A 24655-nucleotide genomic window follows, 5' to 3' on the forward strand; every position below is an offset into this window, starting at 1 on the left:
ATATAGGTGTGTGTCTTTTCTACACTGTCACTCTTAAATGAGGTCATGTTTTTGGATAATAAAGGGATAGAAATGTGCATAAAATGTATTTTTAAAGTCTGATTATTGAATTAATCAAGACAAATGTCAGATTACATATTATTATCAATGTCAATGTCAATTAATGTTGTCATGTCAATTAGTATAATAATTGTTAGTGAGCAACTGTAAAATTGACAAATGTGCAGTTCATTTGATCCACGTGATCGGTTTGGGAATCGGTATCGGTCGATCTCACTCATGGATGATCGAAATCAGAATCGGCACCGTACCAGACTTGATCGAAGCACCCCTACCTGAAGAAAGTGCTTTTTTTTTTGATTCATGATGGCCCTATTTTCTCATACAGTGGCCGGTAATTCTTCAATGACTCAACTCATGTTGTGTTTGCACATTCTCAATTGTTGTATCTAGCGGTGGTGTTTCAAAATGCACACACGTGTGTAGAATACTTGTTTTAATCCTTATATACGAACCTCCAGCGTAATTTGACTAGTTGTTAAAATCCACATGAACTGTGCGTGCTATCTCGCCGAGGCAACTCCAAATTTGTGGCGGGCAAATGAAATTATGTTTTCCTCGCGTTGAGATTAGCGTGACTGATTATTCCTGGACAACTCAATTATTTCTGCAATTTAGGGAGGCTATTACTTACAAATCTGTCCTCCTTCCTGCCAGACATGGGCTTGTTACCCAACTGAAATACACTTTGAAACAAACATGGCGCACTGTGCAAAATGGAAGAAATTCAATGCGTCTTTTTGCACGGTGGAATTGCTTTGCAAAAAGAGCAACGGATGTTTCCGAGAAGGGAAGTTATCCACTCCAAGGAGATGTGCTCCCAAAATATCTCTTCATAGGGGTCATGTTGTGGAAAATTGACTTTTTTTTTTTTGGTCTTGTATACAAATAGTTGAGTCTAAACTCACACGCTCTGCCCATCCGTCAAGTGCGAAATGAAACAACCAAATATTTTAGCTCACTGTTTCTGAAAAGGTGTCAGTGAGTGTGATATTTTGCTTGTTTATCTTCGAAAACACCAGAGAACAGTTTTTTTTCTGTCTGACTGACAAGTGTCCACTACTGACACAATAGTAGAAAAAAAACAAACAAATACAATATTGCAAATGCTTGCTCGGGGGTGTGTCTCCCCAATCACCTTCAGGCTTGCATTTTTAACAATTTTCGATATGTGACCATCTGCGCAGAAAACGATGAAAGCGTATATGCTTTTGCAGTTTAACACCTTCCATCTGTCTAATTCAGCCCGTATGAATATGGAAGGCATCCCAATAATTCCCCCATGACAAGAAAGTTAACACCTGGAATTTTCTGGCCATTTCCTCCAATATAGTGACCAAGCACTGCATCTGGCCAAATGGTAATATGCGAATAAATCATCTTTCCATACTAAAATAAAATATGTTGACTGCTTATGAAACGTCAATACCGTTGGTTTCAAGAAGCAACGCGCGCATCCTCCAAAAACATTTATGCAGCTGCAAACCCGAAGCGAGCATTCGCATATCGTGCTGGTGTTAAGTGCTTTAGATTTTCATAAGCTGCAGTCAGCATGTGTTGCCGGCGACAATGATTGGGTTAAATGTTATGGAGCTTTTGTTCATCTCCGCATCCCCGGTGACAGACGGCATTCCAAGCGCAACTCGTATCTGATATTAATACGATATCAGGAAAGATAAAAACAAATGAATGCGGCTAACTTGGCGAAGCGGGATATGAAACGTTGATTAGATACAGCATATAAATAGGTTTGTGGATGGGGAAGATGAGAAGGCGGGAAGACAGGAAGTTGTAGTAAGGCAGGAAGACATTTAGCATCTGTTCAAATCCTGATTATCTCTGACAATTAACCTCCATTGGCCACATCCTGCTTTCGATCAGCCAAAGAGATAGAGAGCGACATTTGACTGGTATCGCTTTTTTTCAGACTGATACCAATGCGAGTATTCACCCCTTGAGTACTCACTGAGGCCGATACCAATACCGATACTTCTACTACATATGATACATCAAATTTCACTAAACACAAGAACTGAAAATTGTGAACAGAAAACAGGTCTCGACCTTTCTGTCTTTCTGACACGCATAATAATTCAGCAGTGCGTCAAACGGCCGCAGTGCTATGCCAACTCCAAGCAAGGAAGACTTATTTGATTCCGGATGTATTTATCTTTTTCCTTAAATATCAGCGGCTGGTATCATCATCTTTCACGAGACCCCCGTTAACTTGAAATAAGTCTGGTATCGGCCTGAGATCCGATGTCTATGATAGCATTGAACTGGTGTTGATAATTATATTTAAAAATATCAAGAGAATACTCCTTTTTGCTCCGATTTTTCAGGAGCTGAATTCAATGATCTACAATTGTTTCTACGCAAACCGGTGCTGTCTAAAGTACGACCCGAGCACCATTTCCGGCGATTAGCCTGCATTACTTGTTGTCAAGCATTAGCATCACTGTATCCATGTTTGCGATACTGCTCATATCATGAAATCTATTGGCCCACTTTCTTTCACCCCGTCGCACACATTCATATACATTTTTAACCCCCCACCCCAAAACACGATCTAATTATGGATTAACATTGAACACCTGCAGAGCTATATTTAATATTCATTAGCCCTTATGAGGCCGCATGAGCCCTTAAGTAAGAATTGCCTCATGCTGCAATGGGAATTTTTTTTTGGGGGGGGGGGATTACAAAGCTTGAGGTAAACTTAACTTCCATAAATTGGACTTTGCGTATTCTACGAATGTTAACTCATTTTAATTGTTTTTTTTAATTGTTTTTTTTTTTTTGAAGCAGGTCTTCTCTTAAAAGTGAATTTGCTTTGCCGAAAGCAATCCGCGATGAATAATTTAACAGCAACTTCTTTTTGCGCGTAAAAAAAAGGGATCTACTGTAATTAACGGACGCAGTGAAAGAGACTGGAACAAGTGTCCCTGGAGGATGACTGATTATTTTTCTTTTAATACGTACAGTATATAAACACAAGATTGTGGCTTTTTTAATTCCACACGGGGGGCTCCTGGCTCCCTTGAGTCTTTAAGATTGGTTTGTTTTGCGATGGATTGCTGTGCTCACACACACGCGATCATAATAGCCCAGTCGCCTTATTTTATTAAATACAGCTGTTTGCGAACAAGAGCCTAATGAATTAAAATTATGTTATTTTCCACCAAGCCCTTTTGGTTTCATGCATTGTTTTTTTCCTAGCACCTTGTGACCATCAATTTCGGTACATACCTTTATTTTCTTTTTTCTAACTATTTTTGTAATCGCACAGTGGGATCCTAAAACATAATTCAGTTCAGTCAGGACCTAACATTCTATTTGTTTTTTTCTATTTCATTTATGGTCTCATTCGGAGAGCTGTGATGCAAAGCATTTGACAAACCAGTGAACCGAAGAGGTTTCAATTTGTTTAATGCCATTGCCAGTTACGAAAGTTTACAGTCAAACTAACCGTGAAACAAAGATAATTACACATATTTTACTGAAAAACAACCACATGACTTTGCGTTAATTCCATTATCTCAATGCTAAACCTTCATGGGGGGGAAACACAATAGATAAGCTACCAAACAGCTATGCGGCAGTGTTATAACACTTCAAGCAATGGAATTTTTTTAAAACACCAATGGTGAAGCAACACATGCAGACATACAGTATAACAATATTCCCAGGCAAATACTCTCTAAATCCTCTGTGACAAATGACTTGCATCTGATTGTTTTTACACTTGCGCTCGGTAGTCAATATCAAAAGGAGCCACACTCTTTATCGAAACATGGAACGAGTTAAACTCGCATTTTGCCATATACTCATTTTCTTGTTGACACAATTGGCCCTATTTCATATTTGGATATCTGGTCAAAGGGGTGAGATCCACCGCAAATTGAATTTGCTGGGGAGGAATGGTAATTAAATACCCAAACTTTGAAAAAACAAGCGATTGAAGCAAGTAAACAAGCAATCAGTGATGGAAAGGAAAGCGAATAGAGAGAAAAATGAAAAAGCAAAATCAAGCTGGATCTCTCGCCCCTGCTTGCAGCCCCCCCGGCATCTAAGTAGATTATCCAGAATCTTGATCAAGCCGAGCGGGAGGAAGTATCATGTACTCCAGTGCTCCATCCATAATAAATGAGCCAGCATTCAATTAAAATCCCTCTATTCATCTCCAACTACGATAAAAACTTATTAGTATGGTCTGGAGGCCTCTGTCTGACACTGCGAGCCAGCCTTAATCATCCTGCATATGTGGGATGCAGTCGGCACTCGGCGCTCTTTAATTGCCTCAAAGTTCAGACGCCCTTTTGAGAGACATGACTCGAAGATTTAAAGAGACGAGCGCAATGAGGAGAATGCGGAGACAGCTGATGGTGGGAACTTGTGCCAGCAGCAACTTTTTAAAGCCTCATTTTTTTTTTTTAAATTGACTTTATATGAAGCCCTTAAACGCTCTGAATAAATCATATTGTCTCTGCAAACACTGAAAGTGGACATGTGTGAATTTATGATGCAGACACAATCAGCCCGCTTGACAGGGACATAAAATAGAAAGACATACATATTTTAACACATTTGGTGAAACAGAACACTAGTTTTAGAAGACAGCTGTTAAAAAAAAAACAGTCGGGCTGAGCTGTAAAAAGGTGACCACAATTATATGCATGCCTACAAAATAAGTTAAGTATTGTTTTAATTCATGTCTACGTGTTGGGAAAGGGAGTGTGTGTGTGTGTGTGTGTGTATGTGTGTGTGTCTTTAAAGAAGCTACTTTGATTGCCTATACTTCCGTGTGTTTTGGCTGCCGAGGTGACACACTTCACTATTTCAAACACAGTTTGCGGTACATAGTGTATCTAACTATGAATTTCGTGAAGTATTGTTTTAAATCAGGCGAGTGCCGGTTCTGACAGAGCCCCCACCTAAAAAGATTTAATGACAGACCCTGTTCAGCTGGTGTCCGAAACAAGGTGGAGGACATTATTTATCATTTCAAATAGCAGTAAGTGCGACCACAAAATCTTTAGGCGTTTGGTAGGAAGCAAATGAAATATCAGGAAAAGCCTACTAGAACAGCCGAAGTTCATTTGGGGTTATTCTGCGGCATGTTCAACGATGTCAGGTTTCAATATGATTGGTTAACTATGAATGGAGTTCCATTCACTAATTATGAGAGGGTGTCCATACATTAAAAAAAAATTTTTTTGACTTCCTCTCTTGAAAAGACTAACCCAAAAATTGAATTGAGTTGTCACGGTGGAGCAAAATTTGAAAAGATTAATCTTAGTATATTCATTCATTCATTCATTCATCTTCCAAGCCGCTTGATCCTCACTAGGGTCGCGGGGGGTGCTGGAGCCTATCCCAGCTGTCTTCGGGCAGTAGGCGGGGGACACCCTGAATCGGTTGCCAGCCAATCGCAGGGCACACAGAAACGAACAACCATTCGCACTCACACTCACACCTAGGGACAATTTAGAGCGTCCAATCAGCCTGCCATGCATGTTTTTGGAATGTGGGAGGAAACCGGAGCACCCGGAGAAAACCCACGCAGGCCCGGTTGCCAGCCAATCGCAGGGCACACAGAAACGAACAACCATTCGCACTCACACTCACACCTAGGGACAATTTAGAGCGTCCAATCAGCCTGCCATGCATGTTTTTGGAATGTGGGAGGAAACCGGAGCACCCAGAGAAAACCCACGCAGGCCCGGTTGCCAGCCAATCGCAGGGCACACAGAAACGAACAACCATTCGCACTCACACTCACACCTAGGGACAATTTAGAGTGTTCAATCAGCCTGCCACGCACGTTTTTGGAATGTGGGAGGAAACCGGAGCACCCGGAGAAAACCCACGCAGGCCCGGGGAGAACATGCAAACTCCACACAGGGAGGCCGGAGCTGGAATCGAACCCGGTACCTCTGCCCTGTGAAGCCGACGTGCTAACCACTGGACTACCGGGCCGCCTAATCTTAGTATATTCATTCATTCATCTTCCGAGCCGCTTGATCCTCACTAGGGTCGCGGGGGGTGCTGGAGCCTATCCCAGCTGTCTTCGGGCAGTAGGCGGGGGACACCCTGAATCGGTTGCCAGCCAATCGCAGGGCACACAGAAACGAACAACCATTCGCACTCACACTCACACCTAGGGACAATTTAGAGTGTTCAATCAGCCTGCCATGCATGTTTTTGGAACATGGGAGGAAACCGGAGCACCCGGAGAAAACCCACGCAGGCCCGGGGAGAACATGCAAACTCCACACAGGGAGGCCGGAGCTGGAATCGAACCCGGTACCTCTGCACTGTGAAGCCGACGTGCTAACCACTGGACTACCGGGCCGCCTAATCTTAGTATATTTTTTTTTTAATCACAAAAAAAAACAAGTGTTTTAAAAAACGGGGTGGGGGGTGTAGACTTTTGATATTGATTGTATGTTAGTGCTACCGTGGCTCAAATGATGTTTCCCATGTCAACATATTAATAGCACACGTGAGCTTCACATACCAGGGTGAAGTCGAGCTTCTGTTACGCAATTTTTCTCATCCCGCATTGTTCATGGGAAGTCCAGCTGAGAGACGTTTATTCAACACAGATGACCGTTTGACTAATAGCGGTCATATTTTTAAATCTCGCAGATTGAGTCCAAACATGCGCACCACAGGAATCTCAAACAATAAATTTCCACAGCGCAAGTCATGGGAATCTTCACTGAGCGGCGCGTTTTCCACATGTCTTCGAGTTCACAGCGTAGTAAATGTCAAATTGTTTGAAATGTGCCATGCATGCAAAAAAAAAAAAAAAAAGAATGCTATAGTGTTCATCGCACTGATAAGCTTGTGTGCGCATATGAGAGTTAATTGTGTCATCCGCAGAAGACACGCCTACTTGCAATTCGTTGCTGCAGTCATGTTTGACTCCAGGGGAGGATTTAATGACATCCTGATATGAAGGGGCAATAATTCATGATAAGCTGCCTTCAATGATGCGGCCGCCTACACACCTCCTAGCTTTAATTTTCCCCTTCATCTAAGTGCCTCCTGCTCAGCGCAGGCAAGTTGCCGGAGTGGGGATGGGGATCATTTGGCCTCAATTGGATTTTCAAATCATCAGTCGTGTCGCTATTGCGTGTTATTTCCTTCCTTCTGACGGCGGGCACAAAGAAGACACGAATGCACTTGACTATTCAGTGGGAACAAAAAAAAATTAATGCAGATAATGTCTTTTACTAAATGTCTTTTCATTTTGAGGAAGTGATCCAAAATGTTTGAGAAAATATTTGGTACTGTGATGCACTGTTGTTTTTTTTAACAGCTAAAACTGCTAAAATATCTATTTTTCCAGGATTAATGCACTGCAAGAGGTACCGGGTTCGATTCCAGCTCCGGCCTCCCTGTGTGGAGTTTGCATGTTCTCCCCGGGCCTGCGTGGGTTTTCTCCGGGTGCTACGGTTTCCTCCCACATTCCAAAAAACATGCGTGGCAGGCTGATTGAACACTCTAAATTGTCCCTAGGTGTGAGTGTGAGCGTGGATGGTTGTTCGTTTCTGTGTGCCCTGCGATTGGCTGGCAACCGATTCAGGGTGTCCCCCGCCTACTGCCCGAAGACAGCTGGGATAGGCTCCAGCACCCCCCGCGACCCTAGTGAGGATCAAGCGGCTCGGAAGATGAATGAATGAATGAATGAATGATAATGCACTGCAATGATGTTGTTGCGTAAGTGTGCACACCCTATTTTAAATTAACTGGGATGTGTCTGAATTCAGAATGAACCAATCAGATTGACACGGGAGTCGGCACATAACTGCCACAGTTTCATGAGCCTCCAATTAACCCCCCAAATAAATATCTGTGGTTACCCTCCGATGGAAGTTTTGGTTTTTAGAATTAAATGGCAGGCTGGATCATTTATGGGTCAGCTTATAGCTCATCTGTGAGGATTTGGGCTTTGGAGCTGGAGGACAGCAGTTTGAGCCTAGAAGCAGACAACATTTTCAAAGCTGGTGGAGGGATGCTGGCCTGCTTGCCGGCTACTGTTGCAATGCCCTCGAGCAAGGCACCATCCCCCCTTCGCTGTATGCCCATTTCAACTTTGGACTTCTCCTTGCATGCCTGCAGTTGTGATCTGCTCCTCTCTGAGGTGTGCAAAACAAAAACACAAAGTGAGAGTTACATTTTCCCTTGTACATCCTTATATAATAATTTACCAAACATATTATAGGTTACCCACCCCAAAATGAAGATGTAACTTCATACTCCGACTACGTATTTCTCACTGATTGTTGTTGTTTTTTTTCTGTAATGTGCTAAAAATTGATGAATAAAAAATAACAATCATAATAATAATAATAATTAAATGATGTGAAGGAAAATTTGTAAATAGTACTGCGATTTATCCATTTGTGTTCATTCATTCATTCATTCATCTTCCGTACCGCTTGATCCTCACTAGGGTCGCGGGGGGGTGCTGGAGCCCATCCCAGCCGTCTCCGGGCAGTAGGTGGGGGACACCCTGAATCGGTTGCCAGCCAATCGCAGGGCACACAGAAACAAACAACCATTCGCACTCGCACTCACACCTAGGGACAATTTAGAGTGTTCAATCAGCCTGCCACGCATGTTTTTGGAATGTGGGAGGAAACCGGAGCACCCGGAGAAAACCCACGCAGGCCCGGGGAGAACATGCAAACTCCACACAGGGAGGCCGGAGATGGAATCGAACCCGGTACCTCTGCACTGTGAAGCCGACGTGCTAACCACTGGACTACCGGGCCGCCCGTGCTAAAAATTGATGAATAAAAAATAACAATCATAATAATAATAATAATTAAATGACGTGAAGGAAAAATTGTAAATAGTACTGCGATTTATCCATTTGTGTTCATATTGTATTTAATTGAAATTGACATTCTTGCTGCTGGAGGCTGTAAATTTCCCCAGTGTGGGACGAATAAAGGATATCTTATCTTATCTTATCTTTAAAAAGATGATTGACAGTCCATAACAAAGAGTAAATGAAAGGCGCTTATAAATAAAATGTATTATTATTATTATTATTATTATAAATGTCCAAGCAAGGAACCACATTTTCGGACTTCATCCTAAGTTCGCAGAAATGTCACATGCCTCTCACGATAAGATTGCATGTGATGTATGCCTGCTAAGTGTATGTAAGAATGATATATAATTAACATACATATCATGATAGAGATGTTTTGCATATATTATTTAATGTTTCGGAGCGTGTACCGTATTTAGTAACAGATACACACACACACACACACACACACATGGGACAGAACCAACGGCACATCAACCGTCGCGTTCAGTAAATACTGTGGAGTTTACATTTCGACATGCACCATCAAATGATCTTCCAAGTCGCGTCCTCTTATAAATCCGCCTGGCTTTTCCTGCAGAGGATCTTTTTAAAGGACCTGCGGAAGTCGTTATTGAATATGGTGTAGATGAGCGGGTTGAGGGAGCTGTTGCAGTAGCCCAACCAGAAGAACATCTTGAAGAGCGTCTCGGGCACGCAGCACGCGCACACGGCCGTGAGCGTGTACGTGAAGAAGAAAGGGAGCCAGCACAGGACGAACACTCCCACCACCACGGCCAGCACTAACGTGAAGCGTTTCTCTCGCCGCTGTCTTCCTTTCCAGCGGCGGGAGTCGGCCTCCGACTTTGGGGCGGCTTCTCCGGGATTCTCTGGGCTCCACTCGGCCGTCCGGGCGGGCCGCCTCTTTTTCAGGGAGCACAAGGTTATTTCGTGGCCGTCGGATGACGAGTCGTCGCCGAACTCCCCGTTGACCTCGGCTTCCTCACGCTCCGGGCGTCTGTTTTCTCGTGACCTTTCACCCGGCGGGGTTCTTGTCCTCAGTTTGGCCACCTGGTAGATCCTCACGTAGACCAGGACCATGATGGCGCAAGGCGCGAAGAAGGAGGCGGTGCTGGAGAAGATAATGTACCACTTCTCGTCATTGATTTCACATTGTGGTCGGTCCTCTTGACCTTTGTCCTTATTCATGGTGATCAGTGGCGGGAAGGAGATAAGGGCGGCCAGCAACCAAACGACGAAGATGGTGCATTTGATCCGGTGCGGCGTCCTTCTCAGGTTGTACTCAATGGCACGAGTGATGGACCAGTATCGATCCAGGCTTATGGCGCACAGGTGGACGATGGACGAAGTGCAGAAAAACACATCTAGCGCCAGGTAGATTTCGCACCACACCTTGCCAAAGTACCAGTAACCCATCAGTTCGTTGGCCAGGGAGAAAGGCATCACCGACGTGGCCACCAGGATGTCGGCACACGCCAGAGAAAGCAGGAATAAGTTCTGTGGGGCTCTGAGGGCACGGCTGGTGGTCACGGCGATGACCACCATCACGTTGCCAAAGACGGTGAGCAGGATGAGGACGCCCACCAGGAGGGTGAGAGGCGCCGAGGTCTGAGCGGTGTACGGGTGCCGGGCCGGCGCGGTCTCATCGGTCAAGTTCAGGCAGTCCATTGACACTCGTCTCGGATTGAAGACTATAAGCTGCACTCGGCATCAGCGGGAGCTGTCGTCATTTTGTTCAAGTTCTCTCAGTTGAGAGGAAAAAAAGAAAAGACAAAAAAAAATGCGACTGTGTTCCTACCCCACCGCATCGAAGCACTTCAAATGAATCATTCAGGCACTGACCTTTTAAAAGAAGACACACGGATGGAGTTCAAGCAGATGTTTTGAGCAGGTGTGGTAGACTGGAGAGGGACTCTTTTTATACCACATGGATGTGACGCTACAAGCGAGGGTGGGGAGGGCTCCTCCTGCTTCTGGAGGCTGCTACCGGACTCTGAAACCTAGTAATGACACTGGCAGTCATTTTGATAGATTGGATTAATATTTATATAAAGTCACCGCAATGATACTCTAACAAGATCCAATACTACTAAGGTAAAAAAAATAAGATTATACAAAAATAATACAGTGAGTAATTCCGTGAGTCAAGTTTTCATTTTAACAGTCATTCTTAATTTGCCGCAAAGTAGATCTAGGAAATGGAGCCAAATGACCCATCCTTATTGCGATTCATTTTTCAATGCGCTTATTACTGCGGTGTGAAAGTGTATTGCATTTCACCCAGAGCGGTTTTTAATATTTTCGTTATTCAGCTGTGGAAGCACAGTAGTGACGTTGTGGTTAGCACATCTGGCTCACAGTTCTGAAGATCAGGGTTCATATTTCTGTCGGACTCCTGAATGCAGGGGTTTAGGTTGTCCTTGGGCTTAAATGTGAGCGTGATGAGCTGTTTGTTTTCGACTTGACTTCATGGCCAGTCCTGGGTGAACCCTGCTTCTCTCCCCGAAAATTTAAGACTCAAATTATGACAAGTAAGAATGAAATTGGATGGACAGATAGATTAATCCGATACACAAATGACTAAAATATGACAAATACTTCTCAATGTTTTGCATAAAGTCATATACCCATTCAAAATCAGATTTTAGGAGATCCAATTTAATCCTGTTTGAGTATCTCTAGCCTGAAACGCTTTGGAAGTGGATACAAGTTGGTCAAAGGGTTTGAAGGGCTTATTCTTATCTTATTTCTAAACGAACTGTTATTTTTCATACATTTTCAAAAACGATCCATCGTCAACATATTTGTGGAAAAATATTGAGACTGTTTTGCTTATCATGGCCGCTGGGGACGTCCTCGAGCTCAATCGAGATTCGTGGACCTTATCGCGAGATTTCCATCGAAAGGACAAGCTTGTACGACGTCCATTCTTGTTGTTCCACACAGCGGATTGTTTATTTGCCTTATTGAAGTCGTGAGAGTTGAATGCTTGCTTACTTTATTTATCATTCGCAACCATTCAGAGGTGAGTTTAGTTTTGGAAAACGCTGTGTTCAGAATTATAAAGGGTGTACTTCTTTTTTTTTCTCTTTCGCTGCCGGTCGTTAGCATTAGCATCCAGCGTGATAGCGAGACGTCGACGAACGAAGGCCGAAGCTAAGAAATATAACCAACTTTTTTATGGAATTGTGACTCCTAAGCTAAGATTTATTTTTAGTTTTAGCTCCTTGCGTAGACTCTGTGTTTATGCCAACTGAAACCACCACGTCGAATCGATCGTCAATGGCATATTTTCCGTCCTCCATATTGCGTGCTAACGCACGCAGCTAGCTGACACACGGCGAGTGAATTGTAGTGTTGGATGCCGTTTCGCAGATGTCGGAGGACTTGGTGAAACAGCTCGGCAGCTACAAAGCTCAGCTACAGCAAGTTGAGGTTGCCTTGTCCACCGACCAAGACAATGAAGATCTCCTCAAGTTACAGAAAGACTTGCAGGTTTGTTTCGATGTCTGTCACGACGAGTTTAAAGGCATAGTCGGCAGTGACAGAGAGTCGCTGCAGAAAGAGTTTATAATGGGAAGTATAGTATTTTTCACAGTGAACTCTCACTTAGCGACAAATGTTTGTGTGTGAGCACATCGCGAATGTTGTTTTTGTCAGGGTTCCAATTAATGTTGCGAACAGCTCTAAAAGATGTTCGCCAAACATTCCCAAACAGTTTTAATGGTTGCAAACAGTTTTTTCTTGTCTTGTCAACAAGAAAAATTTTGGACCTGCTGAAAATCTATTTGGGAAAAGAAAAAAACGTTTTGAGACCATTAAAACTGCATTCGCTTACATGCGCACACACTTGCAAACCTGCACCGCTGAGTGAAATACGGCCCGTTTTGATACAATAACTTTCATAATAGAGACACGTTTAGTTACTTTTCAACTCTCCGACATGCTTAAACACATTGAAACCCATGAAAAGACACTTTTCCAAAATTCCTTCGAGCTTGTTCTAACTCTGGTGAAATAGGAGACTGTCGAATAACATTACAATGAGGAAGCATATATGTTATGAGTAAAATCCACAATTGGGAATTAACAGCTGACCCCACGCTCGATTGTGATTTCTCCTTCAGGAAGTCATCGACTTGACCAAGGACCTCTTGGCCTCGCAGCCCGCGGAAGCTGCCCCCAGTGCCAATGGCACTGCCCCGACACCCATCAGGCACATCTGGAAAGTGGGAGACAAGTGTTTGTCCGTGTGGAGTCAGGACGGACAGTGAGTGTTGCCTGTACCACCACAAACAGCACCGTTTCAACTTACCTTTAGTTTTACACGTGCCTTTGACATAGGGGGCGCGTCAGACTTGATTTGAATGTAGTGGAAAACGAAACCCACAGTCATCTTAAGAAATGTGAATGCTGCATACGAACCTTTGAAAATTATTTTAAATATTGAAATGAGAATTGGCATTCTAATCCTCTGCCATTGATGTTCAGAAGCACCCGACTCAACATGTCAATTAGTCATGACACGCCCGCTTAACCATCACATGCAGATGATCACATGACATCGCTTGTCCAATCGGTGCTGCGGGAAATTTAGTTCACTGTCGTCACCGTGTGACTGTTGTGATAGTACGTCATACAGTTTAAAAATAATATATATACTTGGCCATTTCATTTTATTTACTTTTTTTCAGTTTTTAATAAAGGATTTATTTATTTTGACCTTTCCTCGGTGATCGTGGGAAATCTCACCTATAATCTCTGCGAATGTCTCAATGAATCTGTCGTCGCTTGTGATTGTGGCCCACCTGTGAACCGTACTCACCTGCTTACAGACGTGGCTCTTTTGCAGGGTGTATGAGGCCGAGATCGAGGAGATAGACCACGAGAACAGCACGGCCGCCGTTACCTTCACCGGCTACGGCAACGCCGAAATCATCCCCCTGCAGAACCTCAAAGCGGTGGAGGACCGCAGGCGCCTCGAAGACGACCTCGGCTTGTCCAGGAACAAATCGAGGTACGAGCAAAATGTGTTCCCGCCTACCGTGGTCCACGCAGCAGCAGCAGCTCAATTGGCATTCTCCGCCTTCCTTGCGAGTCTAGAAAGGAGCAGATCGCCGAGCAGCGAGAATACAAAAAGAAGAAGGCCCAGAAGAAGGTGTTGAGGATGAAGGAACTGGAGCAGGAGAGAGAGGACCAAAAGTCCAAGTGGCAACAGTTCAACAACAAAGCTTACTCAAAGAACAAGAAAGGACAGGTAACATCCCTTTACCCACTTTGGATGGATGGAAATGTATTTGGCAGCAGTTCGGAAAAGATTAAAATGTAATAACATGGGGGCTTGACCAATATTTTGGATTTGTGAAAAGATGTGAAATTGAGCAAAATTGGTCATGTTTGAATCTGGATAGGGGCGGCCCGGTAGTCCAGTGGTTAGCACGTCGGCTTCACAGTGCAGAGGTACTGGGTTCGATTCCAGCTGCGGCCTCCCTGTGTGGAGTTTGCATGCTCTCCTCGGGCCTGCGTGGGTTTTCTCCGGGTGCTCCGGTTTCCTCCGGGTGCTCCGGTTTCCTCCCACATTCCAAAAACATGCGTGGCAGGCTGATTGAACACTCTAAATTGTCCCTAGGTGTGAGTGTGAGTGCGAATGGTTGTTCGTTTCTGTGTGCCCTGCGATTGGCTGGAAACCGATTCAGGGTGTCCCCCGCCTACTGCCCGAAGACAGCTGGGATAGGCTCCAGCACCCCCCGCGACCCTAGTGAGGATCAAGCGGCTCGGAAGATGAATGAATGAATGAATCTGGATATTCAGCATACAAGGTATCAGTGAATACATTAAAAAAATTTAGGCTTTTCCTTGGGGTGAGGTTTTCATTTAAAAATAATGTTTTAATCACGTGTTGTTCTCCTCCTAAGTAGAAACGGATTTATGTAGCTTTGCCAAGGTGAGGTCGTTGTTTCCAAAAGTGTCTGATTTTCCCTGCTATATCCACAATGCTAACAATCATCAACGTTACTTTGACACAAAGGAAACTTTTATTTTAATAAACACGACATGCTTGGTTGCAAAAAAAAACAGGATAGTGTCTCCGTGTTGCAACATAAAATAATCACAATATTAAAACACCAAGAGAACCACAATCACATGCAATCACCAAATAAATCCTTCTTGGGCAACATCATATCTTAATATCTTACTGTTTTTCTCGTGTTTGCGTGCCCATTTACTCACGATGATCTTGTTTGTTCCCTCAGGTGAAGCGAAGCATATTTGCATCTCCAGAAAGTGTCAACGGCAAAGTCGGGGTGGGCACATGCGGCATCGCCGACAAGCCCATGACGCAGTACAACGACACGTCCAAATACAACGTCAGGCATTTAATGCCGCAGTGATCCCCGCCTCTCCTGTAAATATGCTGTATACTGAATATAACCGCGTTGTCCATTTTTGTGTGGGTGTAAACATGATTGAAGGAGGGGGGAAAAAAAGTTGCAGTTACTTGCACACCATCGAATTGAAACTATGTTTTTTGGAATGTTTTGCAGGTAGAAGAAAAGCTGTTCCAATTAGATAGGAAGTCGCCCTGCTTTGTAATCGGGTCGCTTGTTATGTACAAAGAGGAAGTTAGCTGCTCGTGCCCTAATTCCACCCACAGGTCACTGTGGGTCACGCTCAACATTTCTCAGAATTGGTGTGTCAGTGTCAGGCTGTTTTATTTTTTTTTCCTTTCTTTTTTTTCACTTGGAGAAGATCAAGAACGGCGCCAATGACGTGAATTAGCTTTGCTTTCTCCTTTTAATTTCTGTAATTTATAAAAGTCAAATAAACATCAATTTGTTGAGTTTGATAAACGACTGCCTTCTTATCATTGGAAGAACCACTTGCAGACTTTAAGCCGGCATTGACGACGTCGTCAGCGATTCAAGCCGGACTTCAGGTCAGTGAGCATCCCATGGCCTACCTCGTGCGTGACGCTAAAAGCAATATGAACACTGCCATTCCGCATCACTCGCTTGCACGAATGCTAACACGCACTGATGCTTTTGTGAATTACAGCGACGCCTTTAAAACGACGCTACGTCGCTTAACATCTGCCATCAAGTGGTGAGTCGTTTCTCTTTTACTTGGGTTGCGTTTGATGCTGGTGATTATGTACCTTTTACGCTAACGGGGTTTACTTTTCTATTCATAAATTGTGAACGATTATTTGTAAAATAGTTGATGATTTTGTAATTGATATTGTGACACAAAAGCAAAACTTACGCAGGTAATATTATTATGTGATATTGTTAGCCGGAGTCACAATGTCCTTAACGGTGTAATCGAGAAAGGTTCAATCAAGTCATCTTGCTTTAGCTTCTTTAAAACCCTTTCATGCATCAATAATGCTAACCTGATTACATAAGATGGCCACTGGAGTACCCGCTGTCCCTGAAAGGATTAGTTTGTTGTATTTCAATCAGGTTTTCCCAAACACTTAAAAAATATAGGCAATTATACTTTTCTTATTTTCAATTTATCAACTAAATCGTTGGAGATAAAAACACGAGTTAATCGTTTTTAAACCGCTTTTATAGTTATAGCCAAAACGGTCAATCTGCATCGAGTATGGGAACAAACGTCATGGAAAACGGCTCAAGTTCAACACACAATTGGGTCACATGTTGGTGGAAGAGATTTATTCAGATTCCAGGGAGTGTCGTCAGGAACCGTTACAAAGTATCAGTAGGGCACCAGCAGCATGTTTTGCAAAAAAAAAAAAAAATCCCTAATCAAGCACTAGAAAACATCAGGGCTGTGCTTTTTTTCCCCCACCCCCCAAACACAATTCCTATTTTTATAGTGCATTTTATACATTTCCCCAGATGTTGGGGTGATCAGGGACTTGTGCAAGAGTCATACACCCACATTAAGACACAATTTGGTGCTGATGGATTCACTGGCAGGGGAGAAAATGGATGGAAATGGGCATCGTTATTGTGGTCCTTGATGGTTTGGAACAGTGCAACAAGGGGTGACCGTTTAAACGTTAAAAAAAAAATCCAATAAAAAAAGTGTTTTGTTCATGCTACAGACATTGTTTTTTTTTTTCATTACAACATTCAACACACATGCACTGTAGCTTGTGAAATTCTGTTACTTTTTTTTTTTTTAAACTTAAATCACTAGTCTTCCAAGTTGGACATGAATCGCCTTAGCTTATGGACGGACAAAAGCGACGTTAAAAAAATAAATAGATGTTTTATTGCTTTTTCACCTTGTGCTCAGACAAGTCCCGGAGAGCTTATGACTTTTAAAATGGGGGGTCAAAATAAAGATGACAGGTTCTGACACTGTAATGCATTTCAAGGGGAGGTCACGTCATTTTCAACGTTTTTTTTTTTCTTCCCACCACTTAAGCTGCAGCACAATTAAATATAGCAACAAATAATAAATACTATGCAAAATAAATTAGAACAACTAAGGTGTAGAGTTTTGATGCTTGTGGCTCCGACGACTAAAAGCAGATTTTGTGTTTGCAAACACATTTTGGAATGCAGACGTCGCAGCCCTCCAAAGAAAAAGGGCTACATTTTTTTTAAAAGGCAAATGGAGCAAATGTCAAGCTGGTATTTGTGACCTTCACACCCCCCTTTTCGTTCCAGTTTTCTAAAAGGATCCATTTGATTCATCGAAGATTAGACTTGTACCCATTTGTGCCTTTCTTTTTGATTGTGGCTGGTCACGGGACAACAGGCATTCAGGTTTAGGTTGGGGTCAAGCTTAAGGCTGGTTTTTAGGTGGACATGGAGGGTTTGTGGAGCTGTAGGCTGGTGATTGTTCAAGTCAGAGGTGGGGAACCTTTTTTTGTGTCGGGGACCTTTTTGATTCCTCCGGCCTGATTCGCCAAAGATTTGCGTGTGGGAAAAAAAACAGCAGCAAACTTTATTGCGCAGTACAGTCGGCCCTCGTCAGCGACCAAATGGTTATTTTATTACGTTTTGAGGCTTCATACCGAATTAGAGGTGTCAAAATTTATCAACAACCAATCAATTAATTAGATAATTTGTGACGATATAACTATTTTTTAAAATAATTTAGAGCCATTCTCAATCCAATAATCATTTGTAAAAAAATACTTGATAGTGACAGCCTTACATAGAATATCAATTATTTCTGCATGTGAGGTGTCGGTATTATTTTTGTCCACCTGGGGTCACCATTCTCACATTATATAGTACTGTAGCATCTGCGATTGAATGCGTGTGACATGGCTTACCACTCCGTTTCAGTTGTAGCACACAGCAGGTTGTGAGAGAATATGTGCTTGTGTTTATTTTACCGTTATTCAAAAAATTAGAATTTGGACACGTGGAGGAATACAATTTGTTCTCGCTAGCGACCGTACGCTATTTTAAGTTAGCCAACCATGATTCTTCACCGCGTGTTGGCGATTGTAGATATGCAGTTGTGAAAATTGCAATGGCAGATCGAATCGGATTGTGTCTCGCCTGCCGTAGGTTCCCCACCCCTGTTTAAAGCCATAAAACAGTAGTGTTGGGGGAAGAGGAGCACAGTGCGGCAGACCTCAAGCCGAGAAGGCCACTTTGAGGCTGCAAGTGGAGTAGCCCTCGTCGCTGGCTGAGCTCTGCCGGCTACTCTGGTCATCCAGGTCGCTGGCCCCGCCGCTACTCACGCTGTCCATTTCTCCCAGGGAGAAATCGGTGCACTCCACATCCACCTCAATCTCCTCTGCAAACACACACAAAAGGACAAACGCAAGCATTAAAGGGTGCTGCCATTGCCCCCGGGCACGTAGTGGTAACTGTATCCAAACCTCGGTCCGATTCGGAGCGGTCAGAGTCCGTGGGGGAGCCCAGGCTATCCATGCGGACGCGATCCCTTTCGCCGAGCGTCTGCAGCTGGGCCAGCTGCCTCTGCAGATACCTCTGCTCCCGCTCCAAGGTGTCCAGCTGGTGCTGACTCTTCCGGTCCACCTCCTCTAGTTTCTTCAAAGGAAAACCCAGGAGGAGAAGGTGTGAGGGGAGCGCATTGGGCCAAGAATGTGCGTGTGCGTTAATCCGAAATCCATCAATACTACACTCTGAACAAATGTACTGTGCTGGACCCGGGAAAACAAAACAAAACAGCTGAAGCCAATATATCGTCCACAGTTAAATTAAGTGATTCTTTCGCATACCACTAGAGGGTGCCAAACTTGCGATAGTACTCTAAAATGGCCATGTAGAGAATGGGCTCTGGTGTGAGTGACAACGATAGCACTAATCGAGCTATTTCCCGTAGCTGAAATAACGCCGGCTGTGTGTTTTTGTTCTCTCCCTGCATGCTGTTCACACCTGCTCCAGTTCCTACACTTAACCACATCAGAACGCCACACCGGAACCTCGTTCTGAGGACTTCAAACAGCCAGCTGTTGACTTCAAGAGGTACTTCATACTGTACACGCTTTATCCACCAAAGTAAATATTTTCAACCGCAAATCGCCTCATCAAAGGGGACAAACCACATAATGGCGTCTGCGTTACGTTATGCAACCATTTGTTATTAACCATCGTTATTATTGCCCAAACAAAAGCTTCAAATCTCCACTAAGATTTAAGATTTATTTAAGATAAGATAAAATAAAACCTTTCCTCTCACATGAACACTTTGAGACAGTAATTCATGCCTTTGTCACATCCCGGCTCGATTACTGCAACGCCCTGTACTTTGGAGTCAGCCAGTCCTTCATCAAGCGCCTTCAGCTGGTACAGAATGCCGCTGCTCGCCTCTTGACTGGTACTCGTAAGAGGGAGCATATACAGTAACTCCTACTTTGGCATCCCTTCACTGGCTCCCCATTCATTTTAGAATTATTTTTAAGATCCTCCTCTTTGTTTTCAAATCTCTGAATAATCTCGCGCCACCTTACCTCTCTGAGCTCATACGCCCCTACACACCTGCCCGGCGCCTCAGGTCTGTGGACCAGTCTTTGCTAGACGTGCCAAGAACTAAACTGAGGCTCAGAGGGGATCGAGCCTTTTCTGTTGCTGGTCCATCTCTCTGGAATGACCTCCCACTGAACATTCGGCAAGCCTCCTCGCTGCCCATCTTTAAATCCCTCCTCAAAACTCACTTGTATTCTTTGGCGTTTGACTCAGCATGACTTAGATTTGCTATTGGTTTTACTGCTTGGTGCTTTCTACCGCCTTATTACTTATTACTTATTACTGATTCGTCTTACTGTTTATTGTATATGTTAAATCGCTCCATGTACAGCACTTTGTATGCAGCGATGGCTGTTTGAAAGTGCTCTATAAATACTGTTGACTTGACTTGACTTGACTAAGCGAAAATCAAAACAGGAAAGGGACCACTAAAACATTCCATGTGTGTGTTGATGATGCATTCACTCTCCACTATACGCAAGAGTGTGCAGCAGGAAGGTCACGGGAAACTACCCCCCACCCAAACCCTCTTGTGTTGGATCGTCTGAGATGTGCTAATTTACCTAATATTGTGGCTCAATATTGAAAACAATCCAAATCTTAGTGTCTTGACAGTGCAACGCTTCTTAAAAATACAACCACACCTTGATGTGCACTTTGGCCTTGTTAAGGAGTCCCAGCGTGGTGTGCCGACTGCAGTCTGGCCCGAGAGGGATGAGCGACTTCAACCTTTCCAAGCATAGGCGGAGATGCGCTCGTCTGTGGGTCGGGGGGAGGGTTGCACAAACACACAAACAGGAAGTTAATTTTCCGGTCACGGTCACAGCGTAATATGATAACCAAAATAATCGATGCAACAGCGCACAAATTCAAAACAAAACATACGGTTACATTAATGCTGATCCAAGAGTGCACCAGACAGTGGCAAGCCGTTCATTTCGTCCAATTTCAAGATCTTAAGATTTGTTTTTTGTCCAATTAGATTGCAGTCGATGTTGCCATGTCAGACTTATCTGCCCCCGTCTTTCGGATGGTTTATGTAACTTGAAATGTATTAGCAACTGGACTGTTTGTTTAACCAGATTTCAAACGCATCCTCACAGGGCCAGAGTGCCGGCCCTTTATGACATCAGAATGTTCTGCGCTCTGATTGGTTGGTCAGAGCATAACTGTTCAAGAAGCAAATTGTGTTCACGTATTTATTAATCCACATCTTGTATGATTCTGTATGTATGTGGCAAAGTGGTGTGCTCTTAGGACATTTTTGTATGATATTGGTTTCTATAATTCCTGTATGTACAATCGGGTACAAAAATGCATGGTATCAACTGTACAGTACCGCTACCGGTAATGAAAAAAATGTAGTCCTGTATATAGGTCAAGCTGTGATGTAATCGTTCTCAAAGAAACATTTCTCTCCCTCCTGCCCCACAATTGATTTGTTTTGCAAACATTAACTGGCCATTTAATTTTGGACACAAACGCATCCTGACATTTGTTGTCTGCTCACAGCTACGGCCGCCTCGTCCCGCACCGGAGGGACGAGGGCGTGCTTCAGGAAGGAGTCGCGTTGTCTGGGAACAGATGCTGCACATTTGCTGACTGGGGAAATGTCTGCAAGTCCTCCAGGAACTGTGTCACTCACTAACCGAGGGGGCGTGAACACACTGCTCAAGGCTACGCCTCTTCAAAGGTGAATTTGAAAGCTGTGGGCAACCATGTCCTTGTTCAGGATGTCATTACAGTGATACTTACAATTTACGCGACTTGTCAGAATACATGTATTTGTCATATGTAGGAAAAACAACTACATTCATACAGGAAATTTGCTTTAATCTTTCATTACTCACCTATTCTTTTCCAATTCATTGTGGGCTGACCTGCAGTGGTTACAAATATGTAGAACATTAGAAAATCGGAAACTCTAATACTGAGACAAATAATAGAAACAAAAGCTAAGAGGATTGATTTTGAAGAAAAAAAAAGAAACAAAATATGTTTTTAAAAAGTCAAATATTGATACAATGATACAATACACCATAACTGACAATTCATGACGAGCAATCCTATTATGTCAAGGCAATCCATTTTATAATTTAGTATCTAATACACAAAATAGATTTACACAGATTTGTGAACAATGTCTGAAAGAAGTCCTTGTGTTCAGCTCATGAAAAATCGGGCACTAAACAGATTTTTATTTCTTCAAAAAAGCGAATTATTTACCTTTGGTGTATTGAACATTGGCTGTTTAATAATTGTAATATGCTGTTTATTGAACCCACCTGTTGTGAATATTGTCCAGTTTCCTGTTCTTGTTGAATTTACGATGTTTCTGTGGGTGTGCCAGATCATTGGCAGGGTACGTGGAAGCATAACCATGCTCACATTCTGTGTCGTTAAAAAAAAAATCGGACTTTACAAGTTCATATATAACTCAGTCTGACACATATCCACCTACATAGTTATCTAATAGCATTAGCATGTGTGCCCTGACCTAAATTCTCAGCAAATTTACAATGTAAGAGGTGATTAAATGTTCCTTCCCGATATTAACATTCAATATTAGTCCAAATAACAATGTGGGGGAAAAATACACAATTTCATCCGCCATTTCACTCTCTATGTGCCAGAGCGTGAAATCATACAAATCCCAAAATGCTTTTTTTCCGGTGCCACGTCAACGTCACGCTTGAACGCACGTCTGATTGGTTAACGGTGGTGGTGAACAAGAGTGCCAGGCCAATCAGGAGGCTCCAATATGTTCCATGTGGAAACCATGTGAATAACACATGCAAGGAAGCTTGGCCCCGAAAGTGATAACCGGTATTTATAATTCATAATAAGTACCAAACAATACCTTTAGCAATAGGACATAGTCGTTTTGTATATTTATTAAGCAAATAGGTGGAGCAGATGCACCGTAATGATTAATTAATCAGAAAAGGCCATCGGTGTCGTATTTAACATGTTTGAAAAAAACGACGTAAATTGATGGTGCGTGTATGCACGAAGATTAAAACTCGCGCTTTAGCTCTCCTGGCCTGCGTTTTAAAATGGGGGCAGATCGTAACAACCGCATAAAAAACGCACCAACTGTGATCAAGAGCGATGCATGATCTCCGAATTTAGCATTATTTACCGTTGGCTTCATTTATGATTAGTGCTATTACTCCCACAAGACGCAGGCACCGCGAGGGGGAGGAGGGAAAGGGTTATCCACGGCCCTGCGTTGTGCCGTGCGCGTCGCCTCTTTTGTTGTCTGCCCCGGGATCCGACCGTGGCGCGTTCACTGCACGCACACAGCCGCGTCTCTTCGCCGCACGTATATCCCACTTACTTCCGCTGTTCTTATCCACGCTCTCGATGTAGTGCGCGGCGTCCAGCAGCACTTGCACGTTCTTCATGAACGTATCCATGGCGTCCGACGCGTCGCCCAGCGAACAGTCGGACACGTTTCCCGAATCCCGCGGGTCCTTGAACGCACCGCGCTCCGACACCGGCCCCTGCTTTTTCCGCTCGTCGTTCTGGCGTTGTTGTCCCGCGTACTTGACCATTTCGGTTGAGGTGTTATTCGTCGTGACTGGGGCGAAGAAGCGGCCCCCGGCTCGTCGTCCGCGTGCGCAACGAGCGGATGTCTGAAGCTGGATGCAATTGCAGTTCTTAGCCTCAGCCACTTGCCCTACTTGGTGGATAATCCCTCCCACTGAACGCGTGCACGCCGCATCCATTGTCAACTGGGCCACAGAACACATCCTCATGATCAATGCAGCAGAAGGGAGGGGAGCTGACGGATTGGATTTATCGCAAAACATCATTTGCATTTTATTTCTCCCAAAACACATCAAGCTTTGGCCGTCTATTCCATATCCTCGATACCCAATGTAATCCCTATTTACTGGCGCACACTTTTTGCCTTCACCAGTCTGACAGTTCAACACATTAGTAGAACGACTGTTTCCGACTAATAAAGTTTATTCCGCTACTAGAGCCTACTAGTATATCCAGTTCCAGTATATCAAGTTCCATGTACCAGTGCGCTTTGTTCTCACTAGTTAAGGCAACTTAAGACGATACCCACCCTGGTTCAAATGCCAGGTTTTTGTGATGTAAAGAAAAATGAGACCAAAATATATCATCTCAAAGCTTCCGCCACCATTGATGTGACCCATAAACCTCAGAAACTCAAATTGGAAACGCATTTTCCAAAGGGGGGGGGGGGGGCTATTGAGATCTTCAGACTGCACAATTGTAACATAAAATAGTCCCAAGTAGCAATCGGTGTCAGCACAAAACCTTAAGTGTTCTGCCTAAAAAAAGGGGGGGGGGGGGAAGCATGCCAGGAAAAGCCCACTAAAACATCTGAAATTCGTTTGGAATTAATCGCAGGCACTTTAAATGGTGTCAGATACCGGGTGACTTCTCTTTAACGCGAGTTTGAATATGATTGGTTGATTCTGAACACGATCATCTCCAAGTTAGGAGAGGGGGTGCATACTTGTGCAACCACATTATTTAATCTGTTTAGTTTCTTCTCGCCTTTTAAAATGTGTTTTCAAATAAGTTTCTTATTTTGGTCTCATTTTTATATTGTGAAAATCTGCCGTTTGAGCTGGGGGTGTGTCGACTTTTTATATCCGCCTTCAGCAACATATTCTCAGATTGTGACCATTTTCTCGCGATAACATGATAAATGACGGTATATTGTCATATTACAATATTATTTTAATTATTCTTCTTTATGCACGACGTTATTGATGTGTTAAATAATTCTGTATTATCGTGTTTAGGCAAGGCAGCGCAGCTTTTTTAGATA

At 43.5% G+C, this 24655-nt stretch overlaps 3 protein-coding genes and 1 long non-coding RNA gene across 5 annotated transcripts; 2 read left to right on the forward strand and 2 right to left on the reverse strand.

Annotated features, from left to right (window-relative positions):
- Positions 1–9142: 9142 nt before the first annotated feature.
- On the reverse strand, positions 9143–10751 carry LOC127610576 (alpha-2A adrenergic receptor-like). Its single transcript, XM_052080887.1, has one exon. The coding sequence runs from the start codon at positions 10577–10579 to the stop codon at positions 9464–9466; it is 1116 nt and encodes a 371-aa protein (XP_051936847.1). The 5' UTR covers positions 10580–10751; the 3' UTR covers positions 9143–9463.
- A 1027-nt stretch (positions 10752–11778) lies between these two features.
- On the forward strand, positions 11779–15762 carry smndc1 (survival motor neuron domain containing 1). Of its 2 annotated transcripts, none has more exons than XM_052080895.1 (6): positions 11779–11936; positions 12287–12406; positions 13039–13181; positions 13764–13928; positions 14015–14168; positions 15166–15762. In XM_052080895.1, exons 2-6 carry the CDS (start codon positions 12287–12289, stop codon positions 15301–15303), a joined length of 720 nt encoding a protein of 239 aa, XP_051936855.1. In that variant the 5' UTR covers positions 11779–11936; the 3' UTR covers positions 15304–15762. The 2 variants fall into 2 exon arrangements, with proteins under 2 accessions (XP_051936855.1, XP_051936854.1); XM_052080894.1 differs by having other exon boundaries at positions 11795–11936; positions 12267–12406.
- An 813-nt stretch (positions 15763–16575) lies between these two features.
- On the reverse strand, positions 16576–23973 carry LOC127610577 (max-interacting protein 1-like). The gene is made up of 6 exons (XM_052080888.1): positions 23180–23973; positions 22125–22230; positions 21690–21719; positions 20484–20598; positions 18729–18900; positions 16576–18643 (listed from the first exon to the last, which is right to left on the reverse strand). Exons 1-6 carry the CDS (start codon positions 23682–23684, stop codon positions 18480–18482), a joined length of 1092 nt encoding a protein of 363 aa, XP_051936848.1. The 5' UTR covers positions 23685–23973; the 3' UTR covers positions 16576–18479.
- Positions 18809–21693, forward strand: LOC127610605 (uncharacterized). Its single transcript, XR_007964971.1, has 3 exons — positions 18809–18927; positions 19258–19338; positions 21352–21693. It is a non-coding gene; the product is annotated as an uncharacterized LOC127610605 (long non-coding RNA).
- Positions 23974–24655: the final 682 nt, after the last annotated feature.

Source organism: Hippocampus zosterae, chromosome 11 (genome assembly GCF_025434085.1).
Source record: "Hippocampus zosterae strain Florida chromosome 11, ASM2543408v3, whole genome shotgun sequence".
Taxonomy (NCBI): domain Eukaryota; kingdom Metazoa; phylum Chordata; class Actinopteri; order Syngnathiformes; family Syngnathidae; genus Hippocampus; species Hippocampus zosterae.

Excerpts from the sequence above, each read along its gene's own strand:
- LOC127610576 (XM_052080887.1), bottom strand. The coding sequence starts at position 10,579 with ATGGACTGCCTGAACTTGACCGATGAGACCGCGCCGGCCCGGCACCCG.
- smndc1 (XM_052080894.1), top strand. The coding sequence starts at position 11,897 with ATGCTTGCTTACTTTATTTATCATTCGCAACCATTCAGAG. Across the intron at positions 12,407-13,038 it reads AGTTACAGAAAGACTTGCAG|GAAGTCATCGACTTGACCAA; the intron begins GTTTGTTTCGAT and ends TTTCTCCTTCAG. Across the intron at positions 14,169-15,165 it reads CAAAGAACAAGAAAGGACAG|GTGAAGCGAAGCATATTTGC; the intron begins GTAACATCCCTT and ends TTGTTCCCTCAG.
- LOC127610577 (XM_052080888.1), bottom strand. The coding sequence starts at position 23,684 with ATGTGTTTTGGGAGAAATAAAATGCAAATGATGTTTTGCGATAAATCC. Across the intron at positions 22,231-23,179 it reads CGTGGATAAGAACAGCGGAA|AATGTGAGCATGGTTATGCT; the intron begins GTAAGTGGGATA and ends TTAACGACACAG. Across the intron at positions 20,599-21,689 it reads AATGAATTGGAAAAGAATAG|ACGAGCGCATCTCCGCCTAT; the intron begins GTGAGTAATGAA and ends CCCGACCCACAG.